At 43.7% G+C, this 12,820-nt stretch overlaps 1 protein-coding gene across 5 annotated transcripts in view; it reads right to left on the bottom strand.

Annotated features, from left to right (window-relative positions):
• Positions 1 to 12,820, bottom strand: part of CCM2 (CCM2 scaffold protein) — a 68,861-nt gene that overhangs the window by 27,789 nt on the left and 28,252 nt on the right. The window contains exons 2-3 of one of the 5 annotated variants that reach the window (XM_065582530.1): positions 3,514 to 3,626; positions 2,626 to 2,870 (exon numbers count right to left, since the gene is read on the bottom strand). The exons of the other annotated variants lie outside the window; for them this stretch is intronic. Coding sequence (XP_065438602.1) covers positions 2,626 to 2,637 — 12 coding nt within the window. The 5' untranslated portion in view covers positions 2,638 to 2,870; positions 3,514 to 3,626. The remainder of the gene's footprint in view (positions 1 to 2,625; positions 2,871 to 3,513; positions 3,627 to 12,820) is intronic. 5 annotated transcript variants of the gene reach the window in all.

Genomic DNA, 12,820 nt, shown 5'->3' with positions numbered 1-12,820 from the left:
ACTTCCAGCACCTGAGATAGAGCAAGATATTATACAGTGCTTTACATCTTGCTACAGTAACATTAGCTAGTTCATTCCTTCACTTGTCTAACACCAGCCATGTCCGCTTCAGCCTCTTTTCTCAGGAACCAGGGTCATTAGGGTTGTATGCTGCAGATCTTGTCTTATTTCTTTGACCCTTGCAGTAATTGGTCATGTTTACTGCATATAGTCAGTCTGTCATGTTTTCCTGGTGTGCACAGTCTGTGGTTAAGCTTACCAAACAGTGCTGCAAGTTAGCGTCTGTAGACTTCATTATATTCCTTTTTTCATTGTAGACTGTCTACTAAAACAAGTTAGTCTCTTTCCTAAAACAACCACACACAGATCCAAAATCATTTAAAAGAACATCCCCCAGCTCAATTCTAGAAAGTCCACGTTTAATAATATTTCCCAGCCTCCAAATTGTGCTAGGCACTATCCAGACATAAGATATGATATAGTCCGACTTGAAGAGCTTATATTCTCCATGGGCATGCCATGGAAAGGTAAATATAAAGGGAGGGGATAGGAGGAATGGGGACAAAGGTTACAAATACAAGATCATGTGTCTTCTTCAATGGATTCACACAAGCCTGTTCTTTCTTCCCAACAGTAGCAAACATGGGGGTGAATGTGTGTGATGGGTTGTACCCGTTAAGGTGCCACCTGATGTGCTGAGATACCACTGAACCCACCTGTTCTGCCAGCCTGGGCTCACTTTTTACCTCTCTGGCTGAGCCAGGCTATTAAGCCTCCTCCAACAAACACACAGTCAGGGCCACACTCAACTGCAGAATGACACAGATACGGAGATCAGCTCTGGGGACTTGCTGACAGACCCAAAGGTATATTATGAAATCCGCCTCCTCCCTCAATGTGGAGGAAGGTATGCACAGCCTCCCCTCACCTCTCCCCACCAATTATGAATTGCACAAACTGGGTTATATTATAAACAAGAAATAACTTTAACAACTATAAAAGGCAGATTTTAGGCGATTAAGGTAGCAAACAGAACAAAGCAGATTACTAAGCAAATAAAACAAAACACGCAGACTAAATTTGATTCACTAAAGAAACAGGTTACAAAATGTAATTGCTCACCCTAACTATTGTCACAGGTAGATTACTGAAAGTCTTGAAAGGCAACTGCACTGGCCTGCAGCCTGAGACTTCAAAGTAATGCCACTCACAGCCTGGACGCACCTCCCAGCCTGGGTTCAACCCTCTCCCCCTCAGTTCAACCCTCTCCCCCTCAGTTCAGTCCTTACTTCCGGGTGTTTTTCAGTGTCTCTTTGGGTGGGGAGGCAGAGGAGAACCACGATGATGTCACTCCCTGCCTTATATAGCTCTCGTGTATGGCGGGAATCCCTCATCTCTCAGTGGCAGAACACTAGCACTCCAAGGGGTGGGTCCAGTACCAGGTGACTCAGATCCATGTCTCTGCAGGGCTGTGTAGCTGTCTGGAGCGTCCACAGGAAGGCTACGCTCTTTCACAGCCATTGTCTTTGCTAATGGGCCATTAGTCCTGTCTGGCTTTTCCATTGTTGTATCTGCTGGGCTAGTTCGGGGTGACACCCAAAGTAACACATTTGAAATACAGATACATAGTCAATGTTCCTAACTCCAGATACAGAAATGATACAGGCGTACAAATTGGATAATCACATTCAGTAAATCATAACCTTTCCAATGAGATCTTACACGAGCCATCTTGCATAAAGTACATCTTATGCTTATGATATGGATATGACCTATTTCATAAAGAATATGGAGTTACAATGTGATCAAGCCAGTCATGACTTTTAAAAAAGAACTATTACCCACCCCCTCTTTTCTACTGACTCAACTTGGAGAGGAACAGCAACCTCTCCAGCAAGAAGTAGAGCAGAGCCCATCAGAAGGAACCAGCTACGCTTTCCGAGTCTGAACGGTTTAAAGCCCTGAAGTCAGTAGTTTTGCCTGAGTATGGACTGCAGCATTTAGCACTTCGATTCTATTAAATTACATAAGACACCAGAAATAGAGTAGCTGGCCTCCATAGCTTACTTCTGGTGCAATGAGAAGAAAAATCCCCAAGATCTAACTACACCTGCATCTTTAGAAATAACAGTTGAAAGTAAATTTAAGGGAAGAGACATAAAAATCCGCAAGTCGGTTTCAATATGGCACCCAAAACAATCTCTCAGACTAACATGGATTCCCCCGCCCCCATGTCCCCCTGCTCCATGCAGGGCTCTGGTGGCTTTGAAAATATTAGAGCTCCTATGTGACATGTATAGCCATTTAACCCAAACTACATCTAACACCCCAGAAATTTTTTTTGGTTCCATCTTCACAAGTTCATCAGGCTACAGACAGGTTTGAGGACATGCAAGAAACATGCTTGTTCCCAACTAAGCTGCACATCCCAGTGCAGTGAACTGATCTCCCTCTCTTTTAAGTTCAGAATTCTACAAAATTCATTACCGGCAGAGAGAGTCTGGATTTTGCTTTCTGAAAGCCTTAGAGAAACGGAAGTAAGACAGCGATCTACAATGCAGAACCGAAAACTACTGAACTCTGAAGGCCATTTATGTTAACAGTCAGTACAAAACCTACACCTACCTCGTTCTCCATTTATGAACCCAGCTAGGAAGAGCAGAAGCAAAACGTGTTGTGGAGCTACTTTTGCAGCTCCAAAAAAGTCCCGTTTCACCTGCGGTGCAACTTGTTATTGTAATCTTACAGGCTTTCAACTCGCTGTTGGATCATGTGGAGGAGCAAGGCATAACTGTTCGTTTTCACTCTTCAACAATAATATGAGCAGGAAGTGGAGTAACCACAGTTTCCTCCTGCTAAACATACTTGTACTGAAAAACAGTGAAAAAAAAAAAATCTAGTTGAGGTGAACCAAAAAAGGTTCCAGTGAAAAAAAAAGTCAGATGAACGTTTAACAGTAGCATCTTCAGTGCTGCCACTGATCATTTCATTCCAAAGGAATTCTCTTGGGGAAGTTCTATGGGCCGTGTTCTAGAGATCAGGCTGGATGATCACAAAGGTCCCTTCTGGCCTTGGAATCTAGGAAGCTAGGAAATCTATGATTCAGCAAAGCAGTGCTTTCCACTTAGCAGGTACTCATAGTTTGAGGGACTCCAAAGTCTAGCATGGAGTAAGGAAATACTAGAAATAGCCAAGAAACCACACTGTACTAACTGGTCAGGATCCATTTACAGCACTAACTCTCCTTGACCATCAGTCACCTGTGGCTTCCCTCGATCTGTGCCACCAAGACAATGGAAATCGGCTGGGGAACTCTTGCTAGTACTCCCTACGTTTGTAGATAGGTACTTCTGCAAGGAGTTGTGAATGGAGATACCCCCCAAATGTGAGACTTTTAAACACCAGCTCCCCTCCCTGCTTTCAGCTGTGCAACAGCCGCTTAATGCTTGAAGACCCTACACCAAGCTTTTTAAGATCAAGACTTGGAACGTTCTGACAGGGATTAATTCATACCTTATGGCAAGAGGACTTTTAAATAAGGCCCATGTCTCGGTTACAAAAAATTGCCAGCCCTTGAAAACCAGGTCAGGAAGAGAATGCCTGACAAGGCATTCCAGAAGACAGTCCTGCAAAGAAGACAATGAAAGGAGCGTTCAAATAAGCTTTGCAAGGCTTGGACATAAATTGCAGAATGTGGGATCAGAAGAGTAATTAGAATTAGCTGCAAGCAATTTCACATACAGCAATAAACAAATTAAAAAGCCCAACATGATCATTCCCTAATGTAATTGACTTGTTAAACAGGGACAACACAATTTATAATTTAAGGGGAAAGTATTTTACAATTTATTTAATCAGCCAAATTTGTTAAGCTTCAGAACACTATACTCCCTTAAGTGTTTATGTGTAGTCATGTACGATTGACCATTTACGCATAAACACCTCGTGCTGGCTTCTTAACTGGGTGCATCTTGGGTGATGGATAACTGGCTGCCAGCAACAGTACTAAGACAGGTGTAGCCAGGTACAGAGGGAAACGGATGAGGATTATGATCCCAATGAGGTTACCTTTACATCTGGACTCAGCAGGTCAAGTTGCCCTTTGCAGCCAGTTCAGGACATGAATGAAGCCAATTCTCCACTCTTGCTGGATACAATTAGCAATTTCTAAGTATTAGATGCAATACTTCTTGTGTGTCAGACTAGATAAAGCAGAAGCGTATACACTTTGGGGCAGCAGGACATAATTTTTCCTTGAGGTTTGTAAAGCAGCCAATGTGGCCAGTCTTCATTACAAAATGAACACTCCGTCATCTTCTGCCATTAGAATCTCCAGAGGGGTCATTTCCTCATCCTCCTCCCTTTGTTCCTTCCTGATCATTGCAGTGGCATAGCCTGAGATGAGTCAGGGTGTAGCAACAGAAAGGAATTCAAATAAATGTCTGTTACAAAAGGCCTTGGACTGGGACCAAGAGATGTGCTGAGAAGACCCAACCGTTGAGATGACAACAGTTTTGAAAGGCTGTGTTTACTCTTGGAAAAATTAAAACTGCTAATGGCACTAAGAAGAATCAAAGAAACACACACACACACACCCACACACACACCCAGGAGTCTAAGGTTCAGACAATTAGTAATACAAAATATGGAGCATTTTACTTCTACATAATTAGTTTTAGTGTGGAACCAGGTTAGAAGGCAACTTCCAAAGGCTAGCTGGTGGTTTGCATGACAGAAATGGTTGTCTTAGTCCAACTCCTAACAACAGTCAGGTATTCCCACTGAAAACATCTCAGACCAGATCCTCAGAAGTATTTAAAGCACCTAACTCCCAATATCTTTGAAGATCTGGGCCTTCACTTTACATCCTTGTTGCCACTTTCAGTAGAGAGGCCACGGGAGATTGAACTATATCCTCTTGTCCTGGGCCTGTCCTGCCAGCTCACACCTAAGGCCCATTAGTGGGCTTGCATGTTTTGGGGAAATAGGCAGGAAGGAAGTGCTCGCTGCCAGTAGCCGATGCTGTATGGACTCTGGATAAAGTAAGCGTCTGTCTCCAGAGAGTTCAAGCCATTTCATGGCTCCCTTTTTGAAAACACATTCACATTTTAAACTAAGAGCATGACAGACAGGGAAGCAGTCAGACAAGTGGCACTGTGCGTTCTGCAAAGATCTGTAGTTACTGGCAATGAAAGGACGCGATATTTAGAGCTGCCCCCTAGCAATCTGAGGATTGTTTTCAGGCAAATTCGTCACACTGAGCAACTGAAAGTGCAACCCTGACACGGTTAAAGGGGTGATGGAAGAGTTGCTAGTGGAAAAAGTAACTCACCCAACCACAATGAAATCAGTGATCACAGCAAAATTTTAATTGATATTTGCATTCTACCCATCTAGAATTCCCCTGCAGCTTAAAGTGGAAAAGCCTCATTCACTTCCTGACTTGAAGTGCTGAGTCTAACATGGCTGTGCTGTTAAACAGTGGCTGACATCACCCCACAGGGGCTGCACTTTAGTGATGGTGAAGGGAGCCAAGGATGTAAAGCTGGGGGAGTTCTTTGGAATGAAATAGGCTTGAATAGAGACTGGGCATGGCTGAGCCATTACACACATTGAATCTATCTCCCCATGTTAAGTATCCTCACAGCTTCTTGTCAAACTGTCTGAAATAGGCTATCTTGATTATCACTACAAACGTTTTTTCTCCTGCTGATAATAGCCCATCTTAATTAATTAGCCTCAGAGTTGATAGGGCAACTTTCACCTTTTCATGTTCTTTGTATGTGTCTCTCTCTCTTTGTGTGTGTCTGTGTGTGTGTGTGTGTGTGTGTCTCTCTCGCTCTCTCTCCTCACTATATGTTCCAGTCTATACATCTGATGAAGTGGGCTGTAGCCCACGAAAGCTTATGCTCAAATAAATTTGTTAGTCTCTAAAGTGCCACAAGTCCTCCTGTTCTTTTTGTGGATACAGACTAACACGGCTGCTACTCTGAAACCTTTGGGATGAAAGGCACCACACAAACTCCTCCCTTTCCACAGGTCTAGGCCATTTATCCAAGCCTCCTGGATTTGGCACACTCTGCCCCTTCCCCCTAGTTTTAGCACATTCCGATTCAGTTTGTTATATCTGGTTGGTTTGCAACAGTAATTCCATCTACCAGATGGATTGTTTAGACTCAAACCGCAATCTGTTTTTAATTGATAGAGAAGAGAACATTTGATTTATGGAGTTCGCACACTAAGCCAGATCCATTCAGAAACATTCATGGGGCACGCATCCAATCAGAAGAACGATTCTGCTTTTAAAATAGCTGTGGTTTGTTTGCATTTAAGAACAGTCAGCTCACTGGATAATATATATAAGCAAACAGGTTTTGCCAAGGGAAACAGCGGGAGATTGGTGAGCAATCAGAATATGTATATCAAAAATAGCCTGTATTAATGAACATTGGAAATATATTAAAAACAGTCTACACTGATTTTGAGAGCACTGCTTGGCATTACTTAACAGCAGGAAGATATCCAGTCTGGCTGATTTAGCACAGACAGAACTCAAACTAAGGAAAATTGCACTTTCGTCAATGTCCTATAGCAGCTAGAGAGAAAATCCCTAACTGATGAACATTTCTATGAGCAGCCTCAAAGGCTGCTGAAGTAAAACTTTCCTATTATTTATACTGCAGCTGTGCCTGGAAGCCCCCAGTAGAATTAAGACACCCCCCACTCTTAGGCACTATAATATGAATTCAAAAGAAGACAGTCTCCTGCCCTATGAATCCATCATCCATTTTAAAAACACGAAGCACATTCTTCTGCCCTGTGTATCCTCTCCCCTCTCTTAAGTGGAAGGCAGTCAGTTCAGAAACTAAGCAGACTACATATTTCTGTAGCATCTCTCGTTTAAAGTCTCCATGCTCTTTACAAAAGGTAGTTATGTTTCATTCCCATTTTACAGTGGGGGTGGACTGAAGCACAGATATTAAATTGAATTATTATGAACACTCTCACTGAGGAATTCGTGACTTTCTACGCAAGAAAAACAACACAGTTTGGGTTAAATAAGGAAAATTATCCTTCAGCGGACTACAGCAACATCACTGGTAATATACAGAAATACTTCTTGGATTTGCCCTCTAGAACTATTCAATACAAAATAATCCATAAGATTTACTGAACCCAACAGGATTTCAATTCGTGGAGTGCTAGAGATTTGGTACAGACAATGCAACATTCATACACTTGCTTCAAGTACGGTCTCATAACCGTGCAGGGCTTTCCCAAGAGGCAGCAGCATGGACATAATTGCAGTCACTTTCACACAGCTGCCCGCAAGGGTCCAATTAGCACAGTGGATCTCAAACTTTTTTACTGGTGACCCCTTTCACATAGCAAGACTGAGTGCGACCCCCTTTTTAAATTAAAAACTCTTTTTAATATATTTAACACCATTATAAATGCTGGAGGCAAAGCGGGGTTCGGGGTGGAGGTTGACAGCTCGTGACCCCCCCCATGTAATAACCTCACAACCCCCTGGGGGGTCCTGACCCCCTGTTTGAGAACCCCTGAATTAGCAGCAGCGAAGTGAACCAAGTCTTGTCAAACTCACTCTGTGGCTGGAGAAAAACAGGAAACACCAGCTGAGGCACTAGAGCCATCTGACTGCAGACTCAGGAGGACAGTAATGAAATGCTTCATATACAGTAGATTTTCTTCACTCCCAATTAAATACAAGCTGACATTCTGCAATAGCTGAGGGTAGGATCCCCTCTCATGAAGGAAAGCTTCCCATGTACCATTGGTGAGGGGATTTTTAAGCCACGATATCTGTTATGTAAAGCACTCCTTGTACACTAAACTGCAATTTATCTTCAATTAAAGTCCCATGTAGATTACTAAGCAAACTAGGTGCAGCCATCAGTACAAGAGAGTTTACGTTCACTAAATTAGATTCTCCAGTCGAGCACACAAACTTAAGTACAAGCAAGCGTAACACTGCCATTTTCACCTGAAAAAAAGCAAACAAAAAACCAGAAGATTGAACTCTTGCCAACTGCAGTGTGTCTCCTGTCACGCTGACCCCAAAGTACTTGTCAAAAATATTAGCAGCATTTAAACTCATCTATGAACCTCTTATGGGAGGCTCATTAAAAATCATTACTGATTAATCAGAGGCCCAAACCATCAAACACAAAAAAGTTAGACACTTCCAACAATAAACTCCTTAAGTGACTCAGTCTAGACTAGATAACAAGGAAAGACACTCCAGCCAAAATACTGGAATGGGTCTATTGGGGGGTGGGGGAAATGAAAGCCACAAACCCCAGGAACTCATGAAATGAACTATCCATTTGCCCAGGGACTGGCAAACCATCAATGTGGGACTGAATGGGACCACTGGATCCTCATTTAGAAACGGTTGCCTGTTTAACCTCTACATGCCACAATCTACACAGGATAGAACTACAGTCACCGAACTTACATCCAAACACTTCCAAAGTATTGTTCTCCCGGATTAGAGGAGGAATGCAACATAACTACAAAAGAACGTTACTCTGACACCTCCCCGAAGCTGAAGGACAAGTATGCAACACCCAGCACCAAGACCACCACAGCAGTATTAGGGAGTGGCACCGTTCTGTATCAGTGTAACTGCATCCAGACTAGGCGGGTTCTCACTTTAACTGTGCCACGTTAACTATACTGGTATACCTTTTGTGTATTTAAACAAATCCTTAGGACACTTTGGTTTTTTAGGACAGTGACTGAGAAGTTAAACCCTCCCAGCTGTTTCCTTCTGACGATAAGTTGGGCGGTGACTTGTGCGTGATGACCTTTTACACTTTGCAGCGGAAATAAAGCCTCACCAGAGAAACACTATTCCCTTTTCTCCTTTAAGTGATTCTAAGCAAACACTACGCCCTCTGCTGGAAGAATCAGCTATGGACTATTAAAACAGCAAGAGCTGGGTAGAGAATCAGGACCTCGTTCTTGGATGTGTTACCTATGAGCTCCTTTGGCATAGCTGATGTGCGAGGGTAAAGATACTGGCACAGCACTGTAAAGCAGTTAGTGGTTTGCTAATACAGCCTCGCTCCATCAGCGTGCATCACTTCTACGGGTCCCTCTACAGGAAGATCAGAGATGTGCTAGCCCAACTATATTATAGAGCAGAGGTTCTCAAACTGGGGTGGGGTGAAATGTATTCTGGGGTGGGTGAGAGAGGCTTGCGGGGAGAGGGGGGGACGCCTTACTCCACACATTTGACCCACAGCAATGAATAACTAGCAAAGCTGATTCCTCCAGACATACTGGGCCCTCAAATGGCACTGAGCATTTTGATGGATTTTCGCATAGCTTTATATAAAGTCACAGAATATCAGGGTTGGAAGGGCCCTCAGGAGGTCATCTAGACCAGGTGTGCACATTTAATTGTGAGCACTGACTACAGTCGCAGTTTTGCTCTCATTACAATGGATCGTTGGCTCATTCGTGCAACAGAAAAATAAAAGTGAAAAACAAAGAAGCCGAAACTGTTTCAAGTGAAGCACCACTGCCACATATAGATCATAGACTTTAAGGTCAGAAGGGACCATTATGATCATCTAGTCTGACCTCCTGCATAACTCAGGCCACAGAAACTCACCCACCCACTCCTGTATCAAACCTCTGTCTGAGCCATTGAAGTCCTCAAATCAATGGTTTAAAAAGACTTCAAGATGCAGAGAATCTTTCAGCAAGTGACCCGTGCCCCATGCTGCAGAGGAAGGCAAAAAAAAAAAAAAAAAAAAAAAACACCCAGGGCCTCTGCCAATCTGCCCTGGAGGGAAATTCCTTCCCGACCCCAAATACAGCAATCAGCTAAACCCTGAGCACGTGGGCAAGACTCACCAGCCAACACCCAGGAAAGAATTCTCTGTAGTAACTCAGATCCCACCCCAGCTAACATCCGTATAAGCACTTGTGGGGTGGGGAGGAGGCTATGGACTATCCAGTACACATGGGCTTACCAAGACTCGTCAGACCCCAAAACAGCCCCGTTCACCGTAGTGAGGGAAACTGTGCTAGAGACACTTTTATGATGAAGTCTCTGTATGGATTTCTATTAGTAGTAGAACTGCATATCTGTCTGGCTCAGAGGAGAGATCTGATGCTCTCTCTCTCACTCTGAGAAATAGTGCAATAAAACACAAGCATCACTGATCTATATGAATATTCAATTCAGACCTTTACTCCACTGGGGTATTTACCCTGGTTTCCAAGTTAGAACATAATTACATAGAATTCAACAGATGACCAAGCCAGAAAGTTCTGCGCTTTCTTCCCGCCCAGAGATACATGGTAGCTGCAGGAATTAGGCCAACATAGTTTGCAGTGTCATCAGAACTCTGAGAAGTATTTACAGCTTTCGCTGCTTTCCCAGCATTTCAGATCACAGAAGAGGTTATTTTCAGTCCCATAGGAAGTGTCCCCCACCCTTCACCCTGTTTATTTTAGGGAGATTTGACTTCAAGTTACAGAAGAAAAAGCTTTACAGACCGGATTTGTGGGTTTTATGAAGAGCTCATTCTTTGGTGTTGTGATGAGCAGGCAACTGCCAATTACAGGCTGCACACCACAGACCTCAGCCCCAATCCTGTAATCAGATCCGTGTGGTGGACTCTTGAACTTGGGCCGAGTCCCACTGACTTCAGTGGCCTCCACAGGGGTGTAAGGGGCTGTCTGTGTGTTCTGGTTGCAAGATCAAGGCCCTAATAGCATAAGAAAAGTGGTCCAGTTTCCTTACACAAGAGTTACACTTTAGTTAGTTGGTAATCCCATACCAGGCCGACTCAGTTACTCTCTAGATGTAATCAGTAGAAGACGTGTGCCTTCCTTTTGTCATCACGGCGACAGCAAACAAGAGACTCCTGACCCTGTTCTAGAATCCTACCTCTGGAGCTGTACTGTCCCGCTCCGACCTCCCTCGCGCCTTCCCCTCCCCACAACCTCCTCCAGTCAGACTTCTGGCTAATGTCACCTATTAGCTTCACTGTACCACTTCCAACCCCACCCTGTCTGTCTGTAGGCCCTGTCTTCCACTGCCTTTTATCTGGAAATACTGGACAAAATATCCACAGGAAGAGGGTATTAACCCTTCCTTTTCTACTGATTATTCACATGGGAACATTACACTTAATGCCAAACTTTAAAAAGCATCAGCTGGAGTGACAGTCCCTCGCCTGTTTGCAGCAGGGTTAACAATATAAACAAAGCAGAAGGGGTCGGTTTGATTTTCGATCGGAAGGTGATTTGTGAAGCACTGACAGGCTGCGTGTAGACCGGGACTTTGCAGTACTTTGCCTACCATTGGTCTAGCACCAGTGCAAATGCTAGGGGCTGGTCCACACAGTTTTTGTACCAGTATCACTATTTTGGTTATAAATGTCACACCTAACGAACAAGGCTGAGATCACACCCTGGACCAACAAAGCTATGCAGTGTAGCTGACCGGTGGTAGGGGTGAGGTACAACGTGTCTAGATGAACCCTTGACAAGGTGCAGGTGTCATTACCACCATGTTGCTAATGCTGAATGGGGTCAGGCACTGTGGTGAAGATGCCTGCCCCGTCTCCACTAGCACTTCCCCAGTCCAACACTGGGAAGAGTGCTAGCAAAGTGCCAGTGTAAACAAGATTTAAGATGCAGACACATAGGACAAGATGCTCCAGGAAAGCCAGAGGAATGTGCAAGGTCAGAGGGGTTGTTGTTTTTTTTGTTTTTGTTTTTTTTCTGATCTTGCGCTTCTATTCCAGGATAAGCTAGTGGGGGGAGAAGAGACTACTGTGGCCTTGGTGTATCTGTGGCAGAGCTAGGAATTAAATCCAGATCTCCCAAATCCCATATTTAACCGTAAGACCATCCTTCCATTCATTGGAAGAGCTACACAAAAGTCTTGATTATTTATTATTTGTATTACTATAAAGCCTAATAGCCTCAGTCATGGACCAGGACCCCAGAGTATCAGGGGGTAGCCGTGTTAGTCTGTAGCCACAAAAACAAAGGAGTCCGGTGGCACCTTAGAGACTAACAGGTTTGTTTGTGGGTAAAAAAACCTACTTCTTCAGATGCATGTATTTTGGGGAGAGGATGCTATTGCTAGCATCTAAGCCCAACTACTCATCGTACAGCTACACGACACAACAGTTACTGCATTGCCATGGTGGATTAAACCATGTCTATTACGGTATCTGTGGGCTATGAACACAGTAGTTATGGTTGCACACTGCCCCGCCTATTGTAAACCTGTTCTCACACACACACTTAGCTACCAGTCTCCTTTGTGATTCCTGTGAGTCCAAGAGAGAATGCTGTTTTGGATAGCCTGATTAAAGGCCATTCAGCCCTTTGAGTGAAGTGTGGGGGAAAGAAGGAGCCCAGTTTAAAAACAAAAAGAACAGGAGTACTTGTGGCACCTTAGAGACTAACAAATTTATTAGAGCATAAGCTTTCGTGGACTACAGCCCACTTCTTCGGATGCATACAGACCGAAGAAGTGGGCTGTAGTCCACGAAAGCTTATGCTCTAATAAATTTGTTAGTCTCTAAGGTGCCACAAGTACTCCTGTTCTTTTTGCGGATACAGACTACCACGGCTGCTACTCTGAAACCAGTTTAAAAGCAATGCAGGTTAGTTTTGTATATGAACAAGAAGTAGATTAACTTTAATGCAAACTAATGGGACTAATTCTCATTTCCTGCATTATAAAGCATGGGCCAGTCAGCGTTCTGAATGTGAATGATCTAACCTATACAGTGCCATTGAGACCCAACATCCTGCTTTT

Source organism: Chrysemys picta, chromosome 2 (assembly GCF_011386835.1).
Source record: "Chrysemys picta bellii isolate R12L10 chromosome 2, ASM1138683v2, whole genome shotgun sequence".
In the NCBI taxonomy this organism is placed as follows: domain Eukaryota; kingdom Metazoa; phylum Chordata; order Testudines; family Emydidae; genus Chrysemys; species Chrysemys picta.
The sequence above is the reverse complement of the archived record's forward strand: the minus strand, read 5'-3'. Positions and strand labels throughout refer to the sequence as shown.